This window comes from Octopus sinensis, linkage group LG16 (assembly GCF_006345805.1).
Source record: "Octopus sinensis linkage group LG16, ASM634580v1, whole genome shotgun sequence".
NCBI classification, from domain to species: Eukaryota; Metazoa; Mollusca; class Cephalopoda; order Octopoda; family Octopodidae; genus Octopus; species Octopus sinensis.
This window is the reverse complement of record NC_043012.1, coordinates 37,883,382-37,909,306: the sequence shown is the minus strand read 5'-3', so window position 1 is coordinate 37,909,306 and position 25,925 is coordinate 37,883,382. Positions and strand designations below refer to the sequence as shown.

Sequence of the window (25,925 nt, the reverse complement as noted above, 5' to 3'; positions counted from 1 at the left end):
AAATATATATTATATATATAAATAAATATATATAAATATATATATATAGATATATATATATATATATATAAATATATATATATATATATATAAATATATATATATATATATATAAATATATATATATATATAAATAAATATATATATATATATAATAAATATATATATATTATATATATAAATAATATATATATAAATAAATATATATAAATATATATATATATAAATAAATATATAATATAAATATATATATAATATATAATATATAAATACATATATATATAATAAATATATATAAATAAATATATATATATATATTATATATATATAAATATATATATATTACATTAATATATATATAAATGTATGTGTATATATATATATATCCGCGTCGAGTCTGTAATGTCGTGGAGGTAGCAAATGTCTCGCCACTGACATATTTACTTCTCTCCATGAAATAAATACACCGAAAGAAGAATCGATTCTTTATCTTCCGAGACGTTAATGGAATTATAACAGAAAAGATTCCCACTCGTACACGAATAATAATAATAATAATAACTCTTTCTAATTTCGGGCACAGGGTTTGAAATTTTAGGGGAAAGGGACCAGTTGATTACATCGACCCATCAGGTACTTATTTTATCAATCCCCGAAAGGATAAAAGGTAAAGTTGACCTTGTCGTTATTTGAACTCAAAACGTAAAGAACAGGAACACATGCGGTTAATAACTTTTTGTCCGACGCGCCAGCGATTCTGCTGGCTCGCCCCCTTTATATAATGAATGATGATAATAGCAATCATAGTTTAAAAACAAAAACAATGCTTTTCAATTTATTTTATGTAATTTCAGCATATTCACAAGAAAATATTAATTTCACACATTTAAAAAAAAAAAAGATCTTTAGGAAACCCTAACACGAAAATAGTGTGCATTGGACCAGGGCCATACTGGTGCCTGCCTTTGTTAGCTAGATCAAGTCCATTTGTGTTCGAATCATAGCATCTACCTCCCTCCCTGTTCCGAGTTCAAATCCTGTCTGGGAGAATTCAAACTGAAGTATCCTGGTATATAGACATTGTGAAGTCTAGTATTGTTATGGCTTTGGTGTCCCCACAACATCCTACCCAGAATTCTTAATTAATAAATCCCTGAGTGCTGTTGCTTTCAAGCATTATAGGTTCACATAACCAGATACCAGTAACATACTCAGGAGGGATTTCAATTATTATGACCGTGTGCCTATGTTTTGGCAGTGGTAGACTTAATACAGCAATAAACAACACAAGTACCGTGTTCAAATTCTGCCGAGGTCTATAACAAGAAAAAGCACACGAGTAAGGTGGAGAGGTTGATATTTTCCCCCCTGCACTCATTGTGTTAGCAATTATTCGGATCGATTCCAAGCTCCAACATAATACTGGGGCTTTACATTTTCCTTGATCCTGGAACGACATAAAGATAAACTTGACGTCGGTGGGATTAAAAATGTCTAGCGGAACTGAGTCCGGATTCTCTTACGTTGTGAATTCAAATCCTGCTGAAGTCAGCTTTCAATTTTTCGGAGTTGATAAAAGAAAATACCAGTCAAGCACCGGATATAGGGGAGTCAATGATATCGACTAATTCCTTCCCCTAAAATTTGCTGGAGTCTTTGCCAGAAATTATTATTATTATTGTTATTATTATTCCGCCGAGGTCGACTTTGCCTTTCATCCTTTCGGGGTCGTTAGAATAAATACCAGCTGAGCACTGGGGTCGACGAAATAGACTAACCACCACCACCACCACCACTACTCCTTTCCACCTCTCAAAAATTCCAGAAAGAAGAATTGGTACCGTTAGTAGGGCGGTGGATTGAAACTGAGAGTCGATATGTGATCTGCCTGGCAGCTTCTAACTTCGTCACTTGGCCTGGCGCCCTTCAGAAGCCAAAAAGCAAAACAAAACCATAAACATCACAACGCGTCATTCTGACAAAATATGAAATTACAAAGAGCCATTATTATTAAGGTGGGTCGCTGGAGATTTTAGAAATACCAGCCAAGAAATTCGTTCGTATCACTCACCCACTTCATAAAAAGAAAAAAGGACATAAAGGAGATTGTAGACTTAAATATACATTAGGTTTGGGGGAGAGAAAAAAAACTACAAGCGAGACGGCCATGGTTAGAATAGATTTGATTATGCGTCTTCTAGGTCAATGTCAACACAGGGCTAAACAGTCAATATAGAAAGGGAGTCGATATCGGAGGGGAACTCCTATCACTACGATCGTCATCATAAGGTTATCTGACATGGCAAGGACAGGAATAGCACCTTCAGTTTAAACACTGCAACCCTCCTCACATTAAGGACAAAAAGCGAATCCAGATGTCCCGGTTCCAAGAGGCGGAAACGAGATCCAGGTATCACATTTCAACAAACACACGCCCTATTATGCGTACGCGCGCGCGCGTGTGTGTATATATATATATAAACGTTTGATGATGCAAGCAGGAAAAATAGAACTTAAAACATAAATTTTTTTTATTAATATTTAGCAAAAGCAACAGAGTGACTCAAGGGCCAACAGTTTCGTGCGTTTGCACTTATCAAACTTTGCTAAGTGCAAATGCACGAAACCCCGCTCTCAAGTCATTCTGATAATATTTCTGCTAAATATTATATATATATATATATATATACACGTGGAGCGTATAAGATGTAATTCATTTATGCAGATGTAATATACATGCACACACACACACACATATTATGTATATATACGCACACACATATGCATGTAGGTGTAATATATGTGAATATGGTGTATAGATAGATGTAAAAATAATATAGCAAAACGCTTTTGAAGTAAAATGTGAACTGTTTTGGTGTAATGTGTGTTTACACATCTGTGCTAACATCATGTGTATAAATGTGATTTCTGCGTGTGTGTGTATGTGTGTATATACCTATATATATATATAGTGGAGGGTTGTTGTAAAGTCTGGAAATAGAGATGAGTAGAGTGTTAAGGAAGGAAGAAGTTGTTGAGAGAGAGAGAAGACTAACTTTAAAGATGGGCAGAGAGAAATTGTTAAAACTTACTTTTGTTCATCCACATGGGGTTGGTTATTCGTTCGTAGTAATCTTCCAGTTCAGGGAGCGAATCGTCGACTGCTTTCAGGAATGGCCAATTGACCGCCTTATTAGAATCGGCCATCAGTTCACAGAGAATTCGATAACCGTGTTCGAGTTCAGTGTTGAGCGGTGCTTTTTGAGGGGCAAGTGGTGTTGTTGTTGGTGTTGATGCGGTTGTATGTGGTGTTGGTGATGCTGGCGGTGATGACCTGTCCGTATTAGAATTGCCTTCGTCTTCATCCCCATCATCATCATCATCATTATCTTCCTCCTCCTCCTCATCATCATCATCATCTTCCTCATCATCATCATCATCATCATCATTATCGTCGTCGTCGTCTTCATCGACGTCACCGTTCAACTCCATAGCGTTGTTGTTGCTGCTATTACTGTTGTCATCGTCATCATCGTCGTCGTGGTCACCAGCAGCAACACCTATGAAGGTCTCTTGCGTCTGATGTCTTTCTGCCACCTGAACTGTCGTTGATGAAGATGACAAGGATGATAACGACGACCAAGAAGAGGAAGACGATGACGACGATGTTGTTGTTGCTGTTGTTGTTGGTGGTGGTGGCTGTCGTGCTTCTTCAGGTGGTGGACTATGGTTCGTTGTTGTTGTTGTTGTATACAGGGCAACTTTCCTTTCCATTGCTGTCGGAGGACCTTCGTCAATTGAAGAAGATTCCATGGTGGTACAAAGTTCATCCAGGCAGTCATGAAGGATTTAGGGGACTTGAAGGGGCTTTGTTGGTGTTAGTGTAGCTATTGGTAGAGTTATTGTGATTTTCCTTTCAGAATTTAGGATATATGTCAGGGAGGGGTGGCATGACGGGAAAGACTGGCTGTCACAGTTTCTAGGTCTCGGCTAAAATATAAAACAAAAAAAATAAGTACAAGAGAAATATACAAAATAAATTTAACAAAAAAAAACAATTAACCACAAAATTTGGAGAGAATTATTAGCCAGAAAATGATGTTGGTTTGTCCGACCGGTTGTTGTCTAATAAATATCACATCATTATTATTATTATTATTATTTGTAATCTGTGTTGAAGGGGTTGAGGGTTAAGCCAGCATTTGCTCGAGATAATCCGTGGGATTAGTGAAGGGGAGGGGACAGTAGAGAGACATTCATTAGCATCAAAATAGGAATTTTAAAGACAATAAGGGTCTGTTGGGTCCCTTGAAGCGAGTCAAAACTAGCCGAAGGGCTAAACATGTTTAAAATGTAGAAATGAAAGCAAGTCCCAAGAATGACAACATAATCTCCATCTAGAAAAGACAGAGTGTGAGGAGAGAGAGAGAGATAAGAGTGTGAGTGAGGGGCATGACGAGAGAGAGAGAGAGAGAGAACAAAAAGAGAGGGAGCACATAAAAAATTGTGTGAGGGAAAGAGTGACAGAGACGGCGAGTGAAAGAGAGAGCAGAGTGTGTGTGTTTGTTTTAAGAGAACAAAGTTGAAAAAGACAATTCTGTTGTAAAGAAACGATCATGGCAACAGGGTAAAATAGTGGAAAAGTGAATTTATAAAGCGAGAATAATTAGTAAGAATATTTGTCACACCTGCATTATAAATCATCTTCATAGATGCACAGAGCAAAATGACCCAATCACCATGAGGTACTTACTGGGTTATATTATTCCGCATTTCTTTTTTCTTTTTATAAACTTCTACTTCTTCGAACACCTATTTACGACGATTGTCTAAAGATATTATCACCCTAATAAAAATTACAATTAATATTACGAACGATATCAAGTCATGTATTAAAATCTGCAGCTTGCGTTTCATCCATAAATTCACAGAGACAGAGAGAACTATTTTTTCTCAAAGCGCTTTTAGCAAGGGATGTCATATGCAAAATAGGCGCAATTTGCCGGTAATCTTCCGATAGGAATCAATAACGACGATTCGATTCGATGAAAAATTAAAGAATTGTCCGAAGAAGAAAAAAATAATCATTAAATAAAAAGAAAAAAAATTAAATTAAAATATTATTCTTATTATCTAAAAATATATAGCGAAATTTTGTAGAGAAAAAAAATATTTGATTGCTCGTTAGAAATATATAAAATGTATTAATCGGGCGTACTTTTGATGTCACTTGGCCTCGAAAAGCTTTAGGAGGAAAAAACTGGATTCGTTGGAAGGACGACACAACTCGCTGTATTTCCTCAACACTTGTTTTTAAGAATTATATTTATTTTATTATCCTCATCGAGGTTTCAAATGGGCCGCTGTGAAGCCATGCAATTTCACTAAACGTTACTAATGCCCTTGAGAAAGGCATGAACATCACTACATCCTCGCTCCCTTACTAATAAATAAGCCTTGAAATTATTTTTTAAGAAGGCAATTAAATGAAATAGCGACAAATACTTTTTTTTCTTTATGTTTGCTGGTGTATATTATATAAGCGTTACATCGCAAAAAGCATTGTCAGCTTGTTCATTGATGAGCATCGAAAGGGGTCACTAAATTGATAAAATAACTTGTAAAATCGTAAGGCTGTCATTAAAGTGATTAAACGTTTCTTAAACTTATAAATAAATAAAATAAATATCGTATTCCAAGTGATTAGAAACTAATATTTATTCGGTGGACGAAGGCGGTGAGCTGGCAGAATCGTTAGCGCGCCGGACAAAAATGTTGATCGGTTCTACGTTCGGAGTTCAAACTTCACCCAGGTCGACTTGGCTTTCCATCCCTTTAGGATCGATAAAATAAGTACTAGTCGACCTCTGGAGATCGATGTGACCGACCAGTCCTCCATCCTTACGTCAAGATTTCAGGCCTTGTGCGTATAGTAGAAAGAATTATTTGGTAGAATCGTTAGCGCGTCGGACAAAACTGCCTTTTGTATTTAATTGTGACCCTTTATGTTCTGATTTCAAATCTAACAAAGATCGACTTTACATTTCATTTATCTGGTGGGTCGATATAATCGACTGTTCCTTACCCCCCACATCGGCCTTAAGTCTATGAAAAAAAAAATTTATTAACAGAATGAGATGGAAGAGTCGTAGTATCGCTCCGAGTCAGCCCTAGTATAGCAGACCCATGACCAAAATTATTTTAATCATGATTATCTTTTAGCATATTTTTGTTTTCTTTTATTTTTCTGCTTTTGTTCAGGTATTGTATACCTGGGACTACATTATCCCCTATGTCCTTCCGTTTTCAGCATGGTATGTTGTCATTTAGCTGCTGTTTCTAGCAAGCAGCGGGACTATAGACAGGCCTCATCTGTGACGCGCTTGCACTTAAATGCAGGACTGACAATACTTTGTAATCAACGGTCTGTTATATATAAACACGAGGAAGATAGTGGGGTCATTTTACTTTTTATCACTAAGAGGGATTGTCAGTGGAGTGGGCCAGAAATATGAGAAAAGTATTAAGATACAGCGGAGGGGGAAGACATAACGATTAGCTTTCTAGTGCAATGGATGGGAGGACGTGTTTCCAAGTGCAACAGGGCAAGTTTTATTCACATCACATTACTATAGTGCAGCCGAGGGGGTCAGTGATGTAACAGTGCAGAAGTGGGGAAGTTAAGCTTAGAGAAGTAACATCATAAAAGAACAATTTGAAAGCAATTATAACAGAACCTGATGTTCAGGGAAGAACTTTTTTTAAATTAAACATAAAAAAAATATTGCTTTATTTTTTTCCGAGGCAAGAAAGATTTGTCTGGTTGTTTTATATTATTTTGTCGTTATTTTTGTCTTTTGTATGTTTTAAAAATTTTGACAAAGTTGTAAAAAAGTATAAAAGGAAGAAAATATTCACTGCTGCAATTAGTGCATCACTTCCGGAGGATTCGACGTCCTTATTGTAACGTACTTCCACTCCTTTACGATGAGTGAAGCCTTAAACTTCCGGTTTTCTTCTCCGCCTCCACCTTCTTCCCTGTCTCAGTATTTGTGATGAGAGGAGAGTAATAGTAGTAATAGCAGAGGAAGGAAAACGATGAGTAAGAGAAGACGATGGAAGTAAGAACGAGTGACGAGTAAAGGGAGAAGGAAGAGTGAAGGGTAGGAAGCGAGAGAGAAACAAGGAGGCAAAGTGAGGAGTAAGAGGAAGAGGAGCAGATGAGAAAGAACTACGAGTAGGAGGAGAGTAGGAGGTGAACGAAGGAGGGAGGGTTAGAGAAGCGAGAGAGAGACAAGTGTTGTTGGAGAAGCTGGAGGTGTGCAGAGCTGGATGGAAGTGGTTCCCTCTTTTCATTTTGCTTTCCAGTCTCTTTTTTTTTTCATTGCTTCATTGCATGTTTTGTCTTTCTGTCCGAGTCTCATCTAGCGCTTCATTTATTTTGGGGTTTTGGACATAAGCTATCAGGCCAAGCATCTCTCTCTCTCTCTCTCTCTCAAGAACGTCCAGCTAAGAACTTTGTCATAAATTCTTCGACTGCAATATTCCTCACACACTTAACTCTCTATTAAGAAGAACTTCGAAATACATTTTGATTACTTTTTATGCTTGATTCGTTATTAACAGTTTTTTTTTTTCCAACAAAACAAGAATATCCCCAACACCACCTCACCTTCTAAAGCAGCAAAAAGAAAACAGAAATAAACCATTTGCAGAAATCTTCGAGGCAACACGCCGCACACACACACACATGTAGTTGAGAGCAATATTACTGAAACACAGCTTAAGAAAAGGAAACTAAGTTTTTCCAAACAAGAAAGCTAGCAATAAAAAATACTATAAATTTGTGTAACGTACATATATATATATATATATATATATATACACACTCATATATATTTGCCTAACGACTACAATGTCGCTAACGTTATATTACAAGAGGGATGGTGTTGCTGCATCAGTGACCTGTTTGCTGTGTTTGCTGTTGGTCAGTGTCGGACCTTTGACCGTTGCCGTGGACACTGACCTGACGGTGGAAATCGCTCCAGGAAACCAAGAATGTTTCTACCAGCAGGTCCTCATGAAAGGGGAGACTACTCTAGAACTAGAATATCAGGTAAGACTTTTCTGGGTCCACTTTTAGGTCCTCGGACCTTTCATCTTTCTGTAACACTACTATTGTTGCTTGTTTATAGCCCTTGCAGGTCAATCCTGATCGATCGTGTTGACCTTTCACACAATGTGAATGAAGGCAGTGCTCCAGCGTGGCCTTCGCTGTGATGGTAAATCTAGGACTTATCCTTTGGGAGGGGGGGCCCACCCCTCACTAACTTTTCCTGCTATAAATACCAGAGATACCCTCAGGATCGTTTTAATCGACAATATCCTTCTTATCGGTCTCTATCAATGGAAATCCATTTATTACTCGAGTTCAAACCTTATCAAACTCCTATTTTCTCAGGGGTGCAGTCTATGAGCCACTGCCTTTTATACTTTAGATTCTATTTTCAAATTCCGTCTCGCTCCATTGAATCTATTAATCACTTGTCGCCAAATACAATTTAAAACACTAGATTCACTTTTTCTAACCCCGTTTTGCGATCTACTTCTCTTCATCCACCCCTCGCCACCCGACACCTTGTGGCTCTCTGCCAAACTTTGATACTTCTTAAGGTTCTCTGTCTCATCATTTCACCGGTGGCAGTTCTGTTTGGGCTTAAATTAATTATTACTATAGCTATTTTAAATTCCACCGAACTTTCATCCTTGATTTAACTGAATATATCCCACACACACACAAAATATGCGGTCCTTTATTGTTAAAAGTGTGTCTGTCCTGTATTCTGTTGGTGGTTGCGTATTCACATTGTCTAAAACACCCACATAAGTATTTTGGCAACAACACTGTAATGTCCCATCTAAACTTTAATTTATTAATACGTCTCTGCACCACGGTCAGCCGATGTGCTAAAAATAGTAACCAAATCTCGAATAAACATCCTTTTGTCTTAAGGAAAGGAAGGATGTTTTTAACTCCAAGTCGACCCTGATTGAACAGAGATCTCTGATCATCATCTGCATTGCTTCTTTGTATATCTAGGACTATACAGCCCAGTGTGTCGTTCCTTTTCTGATGCAATAAGATATGGTTTAATAGAGATTTAGCTGCTACTTCTAACGATCCAAGCAACTTGTTTCTAAGGCTCCCTCGTTAGCTCGTGGTGATGTTTTAGTTGTAGATTGATTTACGAAGGAATGGCCACTGTTGGAACGTCTTTGGTCATAGATCTGTTGGATCAGAACTGACCTGAAGCTGTGGCTTCTATTTATTCCACTGCTATTGAGTCACTTCGGTAAATATTCTTGCGAAAATTTCGACATTTTAAAATTTATGTTCCAAGTCCTTATGAAAAGATATTTTAAAATATATAAATGAAAGCTTGGTTTGTAACAGAAACTGATAAAGTGTCTCGACATGTGTTGAAATGATGAATGATCCGTAACTTTCCAAGTATTTATTTACTTGTGTTTCTCTGTCCCGATTTCAAATCCGATGTGTGAGTGAGTATCTGTAATATAACAGAGTTTGACTTTGTGGGCATTGCCCCTCAGATGCGGGAAACCATTCCTAGCATACTCGGTGTTTCCCGGAAGGTTTCATTGGGTCCAGGGTACCAGTTTTGATCTATGTATCCTGTGGTCTGTTATCAATAAATGCTATAGGACTCAGTGCAGTGACTGACCCATGGTGCTTATAATGCTGCTCAGACAACCTTGCTAACAAGTAGCATTTGTTGTCCTTTCCAATAAAATCCGGATGGTTTCTGTTGTAGAAACTCAAGGAATCACAATTCAAAAAAGAGAGAGAAAAATAAATAAAAGATAACTTATCCTCGAAAAAAAAAAACGTTACCAAAATTCCTACAGAAATATCAGAAACAAAGGCGACTTAGTTTCACTCATCGTCGCCTGTTTTGTTGTTGAAAATGATTTTATGAAGGCCACAGAATCCCAATTTCTGCCCTTTATTTTTCAATATTTCTACAGTTATGGCATAAACGCTACTACATCCATTTTCTCCTCAGGTTTTAAGTGAGTTACTTACTTTGTGTTTTATGCCATGAACGCCACAACTTCTCATGGTATCCTGGAACTCTATAAAAAAAGGCTGTTGAACTCTTTATTAAAAAATGTCGAAGTTTCGAGCCTCGGCCCCCTTCTACGTCTTCCTCTATGTTACTGGGTCAATCGATTCCACCTCCACTTCGTTCTCCTTCCCTATAAATGTGTGACCCTGTTTGTTCCTCCTTATTTGGAGGAAACATCCGTTGGCACCAATAAATGTTACCCTAAACATTTGAGACGATATATTTGGGCTAAAAACAACATATCTTTTTATCTATCTCTGACTTGCTGGGACACCGCATTGAAGAGTTTAGTCGAACAAATCGACCCCAGGGTTAAGTTGTTTTTTCTCTTGTAAGCCTGGCACTTATTCTATAGTTTTCTTTTTGCCAAACCGCTAACTTGCGGGGATGTAAACAAACCAACACTGGTTTCCAAGCGGTGGTGGAGAGAAGACAAAGTCACTAACAAACACATCGACACACACACACACATATATATACATGCATATATAGGTACAGGACATTATCATATATATATATATATATATATATATATATATATATGTATATACACTATATATACGACGGACTTCTATCAGTTTCCGTCTGCGAAATCCACTCACAAGGCTTTGGTCGGCCCGGGGCTATAGTAGAAGACACTTTCCCAAAGTGTCACGCAGTGGGACTGAACCCAGAACCATGTGACTGTGAGGCGGGACTTCTTACCACACAGCCACTCCTGCGCCTTTGAATTCTTCTAACATTTGCGATCGGGCAAATACCAAAGTCCAGCTCATTGCGACTGTTGTTAGCTTTTTAGAAAAACAAATGACTTTACGTATTTTATTTTAGAATCAATCCCTTAATATTATCGATGTTTCTGACAGATTCCAATAATTAGTTATGAACTTCCTAGCCACACCGAAAACTGTGTTCTTTTCAAATTGTTCTCTCTCTCACTTTTCTATTCAAATCTCTCATCATTTTGAATACAAGTCCTGATCAAATTACCAACATCTTTCATAATTTATAGGGCAACGTGTTTCTTTTCTTTTTTGGTCTGAGTTCAAATCCTGACACGCCTTAGTCATGTCGGATTATGTATGTCTATGTATAATATATATATATGTATATGTATGTGTGTATATTGTACGTGCCTGTATGTATTCATACATACATTTGTATATAGATGTGTATGTATATATTTGTGCGTGTGTGTATAAAGCGTGATTTATAAAGAGTTTTTTGTAAACCGTTATTGTCTCCCACTTATTTCCACCTCGTTGCTTTCTGTGACACTTTGAACCGGAGTTCATAATACTTGAAAAAGCCATACGACTGTAATTTCTATCTGTTACAGTATAAATAGCTAATATTGGTAAGGTTTCGGCATTTCGTCTGTAGCTTCAGGAGTAAGGAGATATCGAGTGAGATTCTAATCTTAGGTGACGGGCACTTTACGCTTGTGTGTGTATATATAATATATATATAATGTGTTTGTATGTATATTCGTACAGAGTTACATACAGGCGTGACAGTCTAACTTCTGTCGAGTGGAAGGGTGGCCTCGTCTGAAATGATAGTTTAGCATTTCGTCTTACATCGTCCTTTCCAGGGAGATTCATCGCTCGATCTTTTACAAATGCTACCCAAACTTCTCTTAAACCGCACCCACAGTGGCCATCTAAATAACAAACGTATTTGAAAACGAGCTAAAAAGTTTGGATTTAGCAACGCCGAAGCCATTCCTTCATTTATTAGGGGTTTTTTCCTTTATAAAGTAATCTTAGTTGTGAATGAAATTGTTTGATGTAATTAACCGATGCCTGGACGGGGACACACGGACACACACACATTGTATATAGTCATATTTGAGGATGGTCATCTTTTGCCAATTAAACACACGATTTGATCTTCTGTTTAGTTTTTAATATTTTTAGTTTGTTTGTCTGTCTAAAGTTCTTTCGTCACACATTCTTTGACTTCTTAAATGATTTCTGCCCCTTACACAGACACGTGCATATTATATACCTTTTTAATTACCTACTACTGTATACCTTATAACAAGGACGATACATACTGAAGTAATACCAGGAGTGCCTTTGGGTATATCTATCCCTTAGATGGTTACATTACCTCTAACTTATATCTTACACAATATATAGAGAGAGGTTATGAGAGGTAATGGTGTCAATAAGACCCAAAGGTGTCCGGTAATGCTGAGTAAGTGATATAGACAGACCATAGTTAAGCTCCAGGTTCGGTGATTATGCGAATAAGGGGTCCAACATAGGTCATATATCAGTGTGTGTATATATAAAAAAATGAGATAAAAAACCAAGGCTGTGAAGATTTTAGAACATTTATAAATAGAAGGCCTTACACCTGTTTCCAGGATATTTATTATATCCCTTCATCGGAGACAGTGTCAGAAAATTAACTATTGCTTAACCATTGTCTCACACCGTCTCCAATGAAGGGATATAATAAATATCTTGGAAACAGGTGTAAGACCTATTTATAAATGTTCTAAAATCTTCACAGCCATTGGTTTTTTATCTCATTCTGAAAAAAACAAAATTCATATCTGTATATACACACACTTCAGTATATGGTTTGATTCTATCTCCAATGTCTCTTCGTATCCAGGTATAAGTTATGTTTTCCCTTTCTCATTCATTCTATTACTGGTCAGTATCACACACAAAAAAACTCGTTTGCCAAGTCCTTATTTATGCCATGAACGCCACAACTTCTTATGGTTTCCTGAAACTCTATAAAAAAAGGCTGTTGAACTCTTTATTAAAAAATGTCGAAGTTTCGAGCCTCCCCCCCCCCTTCTACGTCTTCCTCTATGTTACTGGGTCAATCAGCCACATTGCCCATTCGTCATTCCGGAGTTCAAACCCAATTCAACAATAAACATAGAAATGGCACGGCCACCTCTCCCACAAATAGCCCCAAACACACCTGGTTGAAATAAGTAGTGACTGGGTTTCATTTTATCCCCATGCAAAGCCATGGGACATTGATCAAAAATGCTTAAGACTCTTGCATTCCAGGTCAGACCCTTTCAAAGCAAATAAGACCATTCCGTGCACATCAACACGGTGTGCCACTGGCTCCACAACCCAGGTAACACCACGTTTAACAGTATATGCTTAATTATGATATTGACTTGTACCTATCTTTGCAACCTACCATCATTGAACCTGCAAGACAAGCAACATTAAAACCCTTTCATTTCCAAATTTCAGTTGAAAAACACTCCTTTTGTTTCATTTAATATTGGAAAAAAAACCAGTTTAGTCAAATAATCTTGTCGTTATTCAGCTGGTGCTTGGAACATAATTTAACAGAAAATTTTGATGGAAGATTTTAATTTAGATCACTAAAAACAGGAATATTTTGTTGTAGATCACAGAACTGGGAACCATCTCAGGTAGTTTGGTATTAAAAGGGTTAACTGTGCTTCCCTATCTGACATAATGTCACGGATTTAGGCATTTGTGGGTGTTGCCATAAGTACAATTTTTCAGGGCTAAAGAGTCCTGACAGAAGTTGACAGGGGTGAAAGTGTTGATTTTGGCTCCTGAATATGGAGATCTGACTGTGGGTTTTTAACTCCTATTTTATTGATCAACACCTGTTGACCAGCAAATTGGCCATCACTTTATTCCATCATCTCTGTCTTTTCTGCGCAGGGACAAATATGAATGGCAAAGTTCATTTCTGTGTGCTTCCCAAGTGTCGGAATGAAGGCTCTTCTCTTGTGGAAATCAAGACAGTAAACCAGTGGCTAAGGCATGGAAAGATTATCAAAACTATAGCAATGAGTGACCAACGGAAGAAGGGAATCCCAGACTGCCGTGGTTTCTGGTTAAATGGTCCTTTACACAAACAAAATCAAACATATCAATGTTGGTAATAGGGATAAAACAGTTTGGAGAGGTAGCTAAACACAGAAGGGACACCATTAGCTTTTGTGGCCAGCTATCCTTCATAACAGATTATACTGGATACATTTTTGGAGGGGACACCAACATTATAGAGGTTCCTATGTTCTCAGAGTTTAAGAAACCTTTAGACCCTACAAAGCACACTGGTTAAATACTTTACAGAATGCCCTACTTAGGTAGATTTATTGTGGCCCCAACGCTTGTGGGGGACACTTCATACCTTTCCTTATACTGCAATCATTTAGTCAGTGCTGCGTGAGTGACGAAGAGAATAGAGAAGACAGCCATGACAGGAGAAGGACAGAAATGGTTTTGTTGAGCCTGAAAAGATGAAAAGCAAAGTTGACCTTGGCAGGATTTGAACTCAGAACATAGACAGATGGAATGGCAGAATGAGAAAGAGGTGCAAGAGTGTGGTAGAAACAGGGTGGTTAATGGGTAAGAAAGCAATGAATAGTAAGTAGTAGAGGTTGGTGATTGGGGGAGAGTAATACCAGGTGTCTTCAGGGGATGAGGTATTGAAGAAGCCCATTCAACCATTTTAGAGTTTATTTTATACACTAATAACACCAGTGCCAGAAGGATTCTTTTATGCCCTGAAAGAATCCAAAACACTCAATATTTAACATGAGTCGGTTTAGTTCACATAAGGAGTATAAGGGCCAGTTTCTCTGGTATATATATCTGTCCCTTCTTTCCCACCACCCAATGGAACACTGGTCCATCACGGGATTACTCATTTTGGCCAGCAACGTGAAATGAAGTGTCTTGCTCAAGAACACAACACATCACCCAGTCCAGGAATCGAAACCACAATCTTCTGATCATAAATCTAACACCCTAACCACCAAGCCATGCCCATCCACATTTAACATGGATACATACTGTCAAAGGAACATGATCAAGGAAGTGATAGAAGAGAGAGAGATTGAAGACAGGATAAGGGCCAAGATGGGCGGGTGAAAGCGAGGGAGAGTATGATGGCAGAAACAGTGTGACAGGGGTAGGGGAGAGCAACAAGTGTCAGTCCAGAAAGGTATAAAGAGGGTTCTCTGTGATTGTATTGGGTCCAGTGGGGTCTCATATATAGACTAGATCAGTGGTTTTCAACTTGGGTCCATATAGGATTTTACTGTTAAGGTTCATGTGCAATAAACTGGTTATACTGTTAGGATACCCAAAATGTCTTCATCTTTTTTTGTATTCAGTTGCTAATGGTATTTAATGATGGAAATATAATATGATTGTTTAAAGCATTGAAATGGTTATGAGGGTCCACCCAAGTGCAATGAGAATCAAAGGGGTCCATAGGGAAAAAACAAAAAAAGTGCGGTTGAGAATCACTAGACTAACTGATAGACTGGAGCAGTAGAGGGAAGGGGATCATGTTGGTGTATGTGTTGAAATGTTTAAGGGGGGCAGCAACAACATCAACAACAACAACCTGCTGACATAATTTCAAGCAAGAGATGTAGAAATGCTGTTGAAGAATTTACAGGCTTTCTTGCCCCCCCCCTCCCCGAAAAACCCCTCGTAAAATGAAAACATGAAAATAAAATCTAGGACACAGTTGTTTTCAATGTCTAAACCAAAAGCTGTTGCATATGTATGTATATATATATATACAGACACACATCTGCATGTATATATATATATATATGTATATACATATGCATGTATTTGTAGGTATATATATATATATTTGTAAAATGCTGTTTGTGTGAAATGTCCAACTGTTGCCGAATCAATTAGTTTGGTAATAAACTGTGCTAAGTAAATTGATGGATGTCAGTAATTGCTTGTTTATGGTAAGTTTTATGGAACCAGAAACCATCTTCTTCGGTCGAACATTACTCAACTTGTCATTTCAGCTTTGTCAATTTTATTTTCATTTCCTCCAGCTTACTTTATCAATTGTTTTTTGAGGGTTTTTTTTTTCCTTATAATTGATTCTGCATAACACTCTCCCCTCTCTCTTTTTTTTTTTTTTATAATTATTTGTTATTGTCATGTACCTCCAACCATCACCTTTGTGCAAAATAAAACAAAAAGCATTATTATTATTATTATTATTCAAACTGGCATAATTGTTAGGACGTCATTTATTCTGCCATTCCATCCATCTGTGTTCTGAGTTCAAATTCTGCCGGGGTCAACTATGCCTTCATATTTTTAGGGTCAATAAAGTAAGTACCATCTGAGCATTGAGATGAATGTAATTGACTCGGGACCCCACCTGCCCAGAATTTCAGACTTTGTGACTATAGTAGAGGGGATCATTATTATTATTATTATTATTGTTCTTGCTGTTGTAGTTGTCTCACTGATTGCGTTTCTCAATTTTGAGCTGATACTATGATAAACTTCATCTGGTGCATTCTAGAAAGGGGTTGTAGCAGAAAGGGTATCAGGCTATAGATATGCCAAAGTGGAATGTGTGTGTGTGTGCTACCTTGATGGGCCACCTCCACTATTTATTTCTTTGCAGTTACTACTGAATGAATCAGTAGGAGCAATGTAGCTCCTCAACAACAAGAACCTGCCTCTGCTCCAACCTCTTCTCTCATATCTTAGCCCTCATCAGCTAGCATAAAACTACCCTCCTCCCTCAGCTTTTGAAGCCACGTGAGCTGCATGGTGACCTTACTAGTGCCAGAGCCATGAGAAAAGCACCCAGTTAAAGGGTTGACGTTAAGAAGGGCATCCAACCTTAGAAACAGGGCTGTGAAGTCAGAGCCGATAAAACTATACCGACTCTGATTCCCACCCACAATGTCTTTATTCTTTAATATAAACCAATTATAACATATAGGACTACTCAAAGTACAAGTGTATGATGCCTAGGCTTTGTGAGATATGTAGACCTCAATCACTTAATTACATAAAGAGGAGTCCAAATCAGAGTCAGATGTGCCAATAGTAGAGGAGTCAGAGTCAAAGTTTTTTTTGGTTTCGACTCCACAGTCTTGCTTAGAAACCATGCTAAAGCAGACACTGGGGCATGAGGTATGTAGGTCCACCTACATACATTTTGTTTGTCCAACACCCTGGGCCCACCCACATTTTGTTTGCCTAACACCCTGGGTCCACCTACATACATTTTGTTTGTCCAACACCCTGGGCCCACCCATATATATATTTTGTTTCTCCAACACCCTGGGCCCATCCACATTTTGTTTGCCTAACACCCTGGGTCCACCTACATACATTTTGTCTGTCCAACACCCCGGGTCCACCCACATTCGTTTTGTCCGACACCCTGGTTCCACCCACATATTTTGTTTGTCCAACACCCTAGATCCATCAGTAATTTCTTGTTTTCTCTTGAATGGCTGTTCTATCAGTTGTATCCACCCAAACCTTGGACTATGGTTATTCAGTTAACTATGTACCTACGCAGGTTTTGAACAAAGGGTTGTACAGTTCTATATTTAAGAGATGAGGAATTGTGTACATTATTTACATTTTGCGTAGTGGTTAAAAGCATGGGCTACTAACCCCAGATTCCGAGTTTGATTCCAGGCAGTGACCTGAATAATAATAATAATAATAATAATATCAAAAAATAGCTTCGGAACGAGAACCCAGGTTCGAAATTTCCCCAAGATGAAGGCTTGAGGGTACATCAGCTGAAACAAACAAGATGAGGACGAGTATCGTCAAATGTAAATAATGTAAATAAAGTAGTGTTGTTTAGTCACAGGTGAAGAAAAGCAGTTATGACCTTAACTGGGATTCTGAAACTGAGAAAAGAATGAGAGGAAGAAATTGGGTTAACGCTGTGTTTAACGTTAAATCTAACCTGAAACAATACAGGAATATTGTAGGTGTGCTATTATTGAGAATTACATACACCAGTGCCTCTCCATTTCAGATTTTGTTCTATTTATAAATACACAGTATAGCTGTAATTTAAACGTACTATATTTATAGTAGAAAACTCTTTAATTTCATGTTATAGTTGATGAATTTCACTAAACTTGGTACAGTAATACACATCACACAGGTGCATCTCACCACACCTCAGTTACCACAGTGGTCTATCAAGTTCAACTGTTCAACACCTTAATAATAATTATAAGAAGAATTCTTTCTGTTATAAGCACAAGGGCTGAAAATTTGGGTGTGGTGGAGCTGGTTGGTTGCAGGGCTGCACTGGTTCTTATTTCATCGACCCCGAAAGGGTGAAAAGGAAAGCTGACCTCAGTGGAATTTGAACTCAGAATGCAAAGCCAGAAGAATTGCTGCTTAGCATTTTGTCCACTGTTCTAACAATTCTGCCGGCTTCACCACCCTTTAGTAACAATTTCATATTTTGGCACAAGGCTAGGAATTTTGTGGGGAGGAAGTTTCTTAGATTGACCCCGTATTTAAATGGTACTTTATCAATCTCCAAAAGGATAAAAGGGGTGAGTTGAACTCAGAACATAAAGAGCTGGAAGAAATACTGTTGTGTGTATTGCCCTAATGACTCCAACACAAGTAACGGGGACAAAGGTATTGATTAACTCCTTACCCCTAAAATCGATGACTTTCTGCCTAAATTAGAATTTATTATTAGGGCAGCATCTTTAGCACTTTAAACAAAATGCTTAACACTATTTCTTTCCCTTCTTTATTGACACCCTCTTCAGATTTAAGAAAGTAAGTACCAGTAATGCACTGGGGTTGGTGTAATCAACTTTCCCCTCCTCTCAAAATTTATGGTCTTGTCCCAAAATTAGAGAAGATTATTAAGGTGGAAAGCTGGCAGAATCATTAACAGACGAAATTCTTTGTGGCATTTCCTCTGGTTTTCCATTCTGAGTTCAAATTCCCACAAGGCTGACTTTGCCTTTCATTCTTTCAATCAATCAAGCACGGGGTGAGGGGTAGGGGTCAGTGTCATCAACTCAACCAGTGGTTCTCAGCCAGTGTCCATATTTTTGTGAGGTCCATGCAACAAAATAGTTAATTGGAGACCCACAGTAATATTTTAAGGGTCCCTAAAAAACTTTTGTTTCAGATGTATGTATTAGTAGAAGCAGATGCATTTCTTTCCCTTACATTTTACTTAGTTCAACTCAGACCAAGTTAGTGTGAGAAAAAACAAAATAGGAATTTTGGAAGACTGACAGGATATATAGACACAGCATGTAGATGTTGGTTGGATAGGTAGACATTGCGTGAAGATAAGAGACACTCTGTCATTTATAACGACAAGGTTTCCAGCTGATCTGATCCTCAGAAACAGACTGCACATGGAATTAACATGCAAGTGGTTGAGCACTCCACAGACACCCCTACTCTTAGTGTAGTTCTCAGGGATATTCAGTGTGACAAGGCTGGCCCCTTTGAATTACAGGTACAACTCATTTTTGCCATCCGAGTGGACTGGAGCAACATGAAATAAAGAGCCTTGCTCAAGGACACAATGCATCGCCAGTAATTGAACTCGTGACCTTATGATAATGAGCTGAATAGCATAACCACTAAGTCAAGTGCTTTCCCTGTATGTAGATGTTGACTGTATATATAGACATATCATGACTGGCTGGCTCTTGCGCCAGTGGCACGTAAAAAGCACCCATTACACTTGCAGAGTGAAGGAAGTGCATCCAGCTGCAGAAACCTTGCCAGATCAGATTGGAGCCTGGTGCAGCCTTCTGGCTTGCCAGTCCTCAGTCAATCCATCCAACCCATGCCAGCATGGAAAGTGGACATTGAGCAACAATGACGATTTCAATAAAACTAGTTTTTTAAACATCGAATGCCTGTACTGATCCATCAGATTGAAATAGTAACCAAAGGGATCAAAAGATAAAAAAAGGTTGAGAACCCCTGAAGTAGACCCTCTTCCACCACAAAAATTCAGGCCTGGAAAGAATTGTTGTTGATGCATTTTGTTTTCCTTTGTAGGTGATCGATGGTGGTGACATGGACATCAGCTTTTACATTCAAGGCCCAAATAATGCAATCCTTGTCGCTGAAGAGAGAAAGTCAGAATCTTCACACAAGTAAGTTTAAAGTTTGTTTGTCATGTGATTAATAAAATATAAACATCAACTCCGGGGCATGGGTGGCTTGGGTTTGATTTTGTAGCACATGGTGTGGATGAGAAAGAAATCTGCCCATGGATAGTAAACCAGTCTATCTGAACACTTTAATACTCAGATTACTTTGTTAAATGCAATGCTTATTTATTCGCATTGCTTTTAATTAATTATGGATTATCTTGTAGCTTCAACATTTCAATGATGTGATTGTTTATTTTTAGAATCACATTGTAGGATAGGTGTGAGAGGTTGGATATGGCAAGTCTGAACATCAAACAGGTAGAATATAAGGGCTAGATATGGCTGGTTTAAATGCCAAAGGGTCAAATAACATCCCCCCACATATTCTGCTGTATTTATTCCTACTGACTTCCTCAGCTCAAAATACAAAGAATGATTTTCTTCTCATTTGTTTTTTCTTAGCCTTAACCCGAGAGAAATTAAAAGCAGGCAGAATTTGAACTTACCCACTGATTTATAGATAATACTGTCTGTAGAGATGCTGTTGGTGTCTCCCCTACATAGCCTTCCATTACCAAGTGACTGTAATTCCTGCCCACCACACATTGTGGTCTTGTGTAAAATTAGAAATCCAGCAGATTTGGAGCAGCGTCAGAGAAAATATTTTACAGTATTTAGTGCCATTCGTTGATATTCATCATCATCATCATCATTTAATGTCCATTTTACATGCTGGCATCAGTTGGATGGTTTGACAGGAGCTGGAAGGCTGCACCAGGCTCCAATCTAATCTGTTTTGGCTTGGTTTCCACAGCTGGATGCCCATCCTAACACCACCCACTTTATGTGGTGCCAGCATGAGACCCTTTTTTATGTGGCAGCAGCACAGGACCTTCTTACATGGTCCCAGCAGAGGAGCTTCTTGATGTAATCGACTTAATCCTTCCCCCAAATTTGAAGTCTTGTACTTCCAGTAGAAACGGTTATTATTAACGCCGCCTTAGCGAAGGCGGGGGTATTCTTTTCAGTCATGTTTGTTTGTCCATGGACAAGATATCTCAAGAACCGCTTTGGATGAAACTGTCAGAGATGTTTGGCCTCATGACTGGCACAAACTGCTTAGATTTGGGTATCGATCCAGTACCAGACAAGAATTCTGGATTATTTTTTCCTGTTTTTTACTCAATTGTTGAGAGCGGTCAAGTTCATTTTTAGCATTCTCGTTTGTGAGAGTAGTCGAGTTTATTTCAGATATTCATTGTTTAACGTCCGTTCTCCATGCTAGCATGGGTTGGACGGTTCGACCGGGGATCTGGGAAGCCAGAAGGCTGCACCAGGCTCCGGTCTTATCTGGCAATGTTTCTACAGCTGGATGCCCTTCCTAACGCCAACCACTCCGTGAGTGTAGTGGGTGTTCTTTACGTGCCACCTGCACTGGAGAGCCAGGCGAGGCTGGCATCGGCCACGGTCGGATTGGTGCTTTTTACGTGCCACCGACACGGAAGCCAGTTGAGGCGGCGCTGGCATCGGCCAATCCTTTCTGGCTAATCGTTGAAAGGACATTGGTGTTGCTTTGGTGGAGGTTTGTTCTCTCTGAGTGATCTTGTTATTATTTATTATTATTTTTCAGAGTGGATGTACAGATGACAGGAACTTACAAGATCTGCTTTGACAATACCTTCAGCCGATTCTTCAGGAAAGTCGTCTATTTTGACATCATCACAGAGAATGAAGAAGATGATGAGAATGGAAATTGGACTTTCAGTAAAGAAGATGCTGCAGAGTTGATGGACATTAAACTTGATGATTTTAAAGTAAGTCTGCTCTTGTTGTTGTTGTTATTGTTTAACCCTGTGTCAGCTGAGATCTTCTCATCTTTTAACATCTATCATTGGTCAGTTATTGATCAAACCATTTTTCAGCATCATCGTCTGTCATTTCTTTTAAAGTTTGCATTGTGTGATTTGAGGAAGATTGAGCTCCTATTTCTAGCGATACATAGAGGCTTCTCTTGTTGACTTGTTTTTGTTGTTACTTGAACTGGTGGTGATGGTGTCGGTGGAGACACTGATATTACTGTTTGACCCCTTGTAAGCCTATGTCATGCTCCTCACAGTAATACTGGATTAAAAGGATTACACAGCACCTCTACACTTTCTCCACCTGTTTGCCATCAACTTTACTGTTAGTGGAGGTGTGTAGCTTAGTGGTGAGGGTGTTGGACTCAGGATCCTAAGGTTGTCGTTGCAATCCATGGACCGGGCAACGCATTGTGTCCTTGAGCAAAACACTTCATTTCACGTTACTCCAGTCCACTCAGCTGGCAAAAATGAGGAATCCGGTGTCCCATCAAGGTGGGGAGTATTTACTTCATGAAAGCTGGGAAACCGGTCCTTATTAGTCAGAATGACTCAAGAAGGTCATTTTACAGTTAGTTGTGTAGAGACAATCCAAGACTGCATTATAACTATCTCATTACTTTTGTCAGTTGTTAGCAGTCAGGAAACTACTTCCTTCAAAACTTCCGTGTTTCCTGGAATTTGCCAACAGTGCACCCATACACACCCACTCCCACCCCACCCTTTAATTAACTCAAGGTACATGTGTGGTAGTGTGGTTAAGAAGTACATACTGGCAAACATGTCATTTCAGGTATAGCCAGATTTAAGGGAGCAGGGGCAATTGCCCAGGAGTATCACTGTTAGAAGGAGGTCCACTGGCCCCGAGTACAGACATAAAGGAATCTCCTTTCCAACTACAGGATTGGGCCCATTTTTGAATTCCATGTCTAACATTTGTGGACATGCTTACAAAATCAAAGGACAACACAACACCCATGACCTTCACAAACATTTTTTCAAGCTCAGAATTACTGAAGCATGGAATAAACTACCCACATCAGTTGTTAGCTTTCAGGACACTACAGGCTTCAAAACTTCCATGCTTCACCAACAATACGCCTGATGTCATACCCAGCTTTCTTTTTTTTAAACGACTCATTTACCCTTTACTTCCTCTGCATTATTCTGCATACTGTTTATGCACTTATGGCTACATTTTTCGATGTGGTGTTGTGCATGTGAGCCCTGTGTGCAATAAGTGGAAAAGGTTAGCAACTGGATTTGGTTAAAAAGAGATGATGAGCAATAGATAGAAGAATGTTGAAGGCAGCAAACTGGCAGAAGCGTTAGCACGCCGGGTGAAATGCTTAGTGGTATTTCGTCTGTCTCTACGTTCTGAGATCAAATTCCGCCGAGGTCAACTTTGCCTTTCATCCTTTCGGGGTCGATTAAATAAGTACCTGTTATGTTTTGGGGTCGATATGATCGACTTAATCCATTTGACTGTTCCTGTTTGTCCCCTCTGTGTGTAGCCCCTTGTGGGCAGTAAAGAAATAAGAAGAATGTTGAGCTTTATTTGATAACCAGTTCATTGTGCAAGTGGGGCCTCATAATTGTGAGGGTTGGGCCTATGCTCAATGATGCCATCAAGAGGTAGGCCCAGAAATGGCGCACATTCTCTCCTGATGACCTCATACACTTCTTCTAGTAGCACTTGTATGTGCAAGTTGTTTGCAAAACATCTGTGATATAAAATGACAAGAATTGTTAGGAGACCAGAAAAATGCTTAGCAGCATTTCACCTGTCCTCATGTTCTGAATTCAAATTCCACCGAGGTCAACTTTGCCTTTCATCCTTTTCGGGTTAAAAAGTAAGTACCAGTTGAACACTGGGGGTCGATGTAATTGACTATCCCCCCCCTCCAAATTTCAGGCATTGTGTCTATAGTAGAAAGGATTATTATATAAGTGTGATATAGAAGATTTGGCTGCTATATCTAGCAGATAAGTAGGTATTGTCTCAAGTCCTAGGACACCTGAAGCTTGTTACCTGGTTGCATAAGTGACTCCAAGATGACAACATTCTTCCCTGAATGGGTCACCAGTCTGTTGCAGAGTTATTCCTTTACTACTGATTGGACTGGGGCTGTGTGAAATGAAATGTTTTGCTCAAGAACAGAATCCACTACATGATCCAGGAATCGAAACCACGATGCTGTGATCATGGGTGCAACACCCCTAACCACGAGGCCACACAATATCTAGCAGGTGAAGCCTCTTAATTATGTATGAAATGGTATTCAATGATTGGTTTGTAAGATGTTCCTTCAGCTAGATAACAGCTAACGAGCCTATTAGTTAGGAATGCATCTACTAAACTATTGTTTTTTTTTTTGTTTTTTAGTCAATAGTTGGACGTGTAAAAGAGAATCTTGAAAGATCGCATCAGGTCCAGACTTACTTGAAGATGTTTGAGGCACGGGACCGAAACATCCAGGAATCCAATTTTGAACGTGTCAACTGGTGGTCTGGCTTCCAGTTGTTCCTCATGATGTCTGTGGCGTTGACGCAAGTGTTTATGATTCGCAGCCTTTTTGATGACCACAGCCGGCTACACAAAGTCTTTCAGGCACGATCCTGAATAGCAATAATAGAGCAACAAATAAAGAGAACCTAGAAAAGGAGAAGAGATGAAGCAAGAAAAATATCATACTACACACACATGCGCGTTTATATATAAATATATATATATATATAAATATAAATATATATATATATATATATATATATATATATATATATATGATTATGAATATATATTTTTTCTGAGAAATCCAGTGAGATGAATGTAGTGTTTCTGTGCAGAGGAAATGTTTGTTTGACAAATTCAGTCTGGGCAAAAACAGATTGTACATTTGTCCCATTTAATTTTAAAACAAGAAATTTTTTAATCCACTTGACGACGTTGAGTTCTGTAATTTGGCTTGAAGTTATACTTGTTTCAACGAGCAAGCAAACTGTAATAATAAAATGATGCATGTATGTATATATGTGTGTGTGTATATACATGCATATACACACACACACACACACACATGTATGTGTACATATATATATATATATATATATATGTGTGTAAATATATTTGTGTGTATATATATGTAAATATATTTGTATGTTTATATTTATATACATGTGATTACATATATACATACATGTGATATATGTGTGTGTGTATGTATATATATATATATATATATACATAAATAAAATCACATATGCATATAAATATACATATGTATATTTGATTATGTACTATTACTATTGTTCAAATTTTTTAATTTTTGAGAGACACAAAAAAAAAAGAAACCTAATTTATACAAAAGTCTAATAATGTAGGAAGAGCTTCATATTTTTTTATTTCTATTTTCTGACTTGATTCTTCCTCTTAACCAACCACAAGCATTTCTCATTAAAAGCAGTATTATACAACATTTCTCTTCCAGAAACAGTATTATAACCTTATTATGCAATGCCAAATCCAAGGGTCCTAATACATTACACCTCACCCCACCCACTTCGTGCTTTATTTTTGTGTTCTGTTTTGTTTTATTTTCTAAGGAACCCATCACGGGTGGATGAACAAGGTACTGCCACAGCGTGGCTGGAGTCTTATAAGTGAAAGCAGTTCACCCTTTGACATTTAAAATGGGCAGACCAAGCCCAAATGTTCAGCCTGTTTTATATTTAAACCAGCCAGATCTGACCTCTTGCACCTAGCCTAGAGATAAGCAATCACATTGTTGAAATCTGAAAACAAACAGAAAATTCTAAAGAAAGTAATCTGAATGCTAAAGGGTTAAGGTGTGTATTTATGTATGTGTGTGTATATATATATATATATATACACACACACATACAGACACACTGCTATATGTAAACAGTATTAAACCTGATGAACAGTAAAGTCAGTGGTGGGACTTGAACCTGTCTCAACTAATT

At 38.2% G+C, this 25,925-nt stretch overlaps 2 protein-coding genes across 9 annotated transcripts in view; one reads left to right on the top strand and one right to left on the bottom strand.

Moving 5' to 3' along the window:
* The window catches only part of LOC115220248 (uncharacterized protein KIAA2026-like), a 74,757-nt gene extending 69,878 nt beyond the window's left edge, over window positions 1-4,879 (bottom strand). For 2 of the 8 annotated variants that reach the window (XM_036510011.1, XM_036510016.1), the window contains exons 1-3: window positions 4,689-4,829; window positions 3,877-3,990; window positions 3,093-3,750 (exon numbers count right to left, since the gene is read on the bottom strand). In XM_036510011.1, coding sequence (XP_036365904.1) covers window positions 3,093-3,750; window positions 3,877-3,990; window positions 4,689-4,694 — 778 coding nt within the window. In that variant the 5' untranslated portion in view covers window positions 4,695-4,829. Of the gene's footprint in view, window positions 1-3,092; window positions 3,991-4,688 lie in introns of all 8 variants that reach the window. The other 6 variants (XM_036510012.1, XM_036510015.1, XM_036510013.1 and 3 more) reach the window with 6 other exon arrangements.
* Window positions 4,880-7,258: 2,379 nt separating this feature from the next.
* Window positions 7,259-24,881, top strand: LOC115220549 (transmembrane emp24 domain-containing protein 1). Its single transcript, XM_029790695.2, has 4 exons — window positions 7,259-8,116; window positions 19,985-20,082; window positions 21,713-21,896; window positions 24,328-24,881. Exons 1-4 carry the CDS (start codon window positions 7,916-7,918, stop codon window positions 24,562-24,564), a joined length of 720 nt encoding a protein of 239 aa, XP_029646555.1. The 5' UTR covers window positions 7,259-7,915; the 3' UTR covers window positions 24,565-24,881.
* The last annotated feature ends 1,044 nt before the right edge of the window (window positions 24,882-25,925 follow it).

Excerpts from the sequence above, each read along its gene's own strand:
- LOC115220549 (XM_029790695.2), top strand. The coding sequence starts at position 7,916 with ATGTCGCTAACGTTATATTACAAGAGGGATGGTGTTGCTGCATCAGTG. Across the intron at positions 8,117-19,984 it reads CTCTAGAACTAGAATATCAG|GTGATCGATGGTGGTGACAT; the intron begins GTAAGACTTTTC and ends TTTCCTTTGTAG. Across the intron at positions 21,897-24,327 it reads TTAAACTTGATGATTTTAAA|TCAATAGTTGGACGTGTAAA; the intron begins GTAAGTCTGCTC and ends TTTGTTTTTTAG.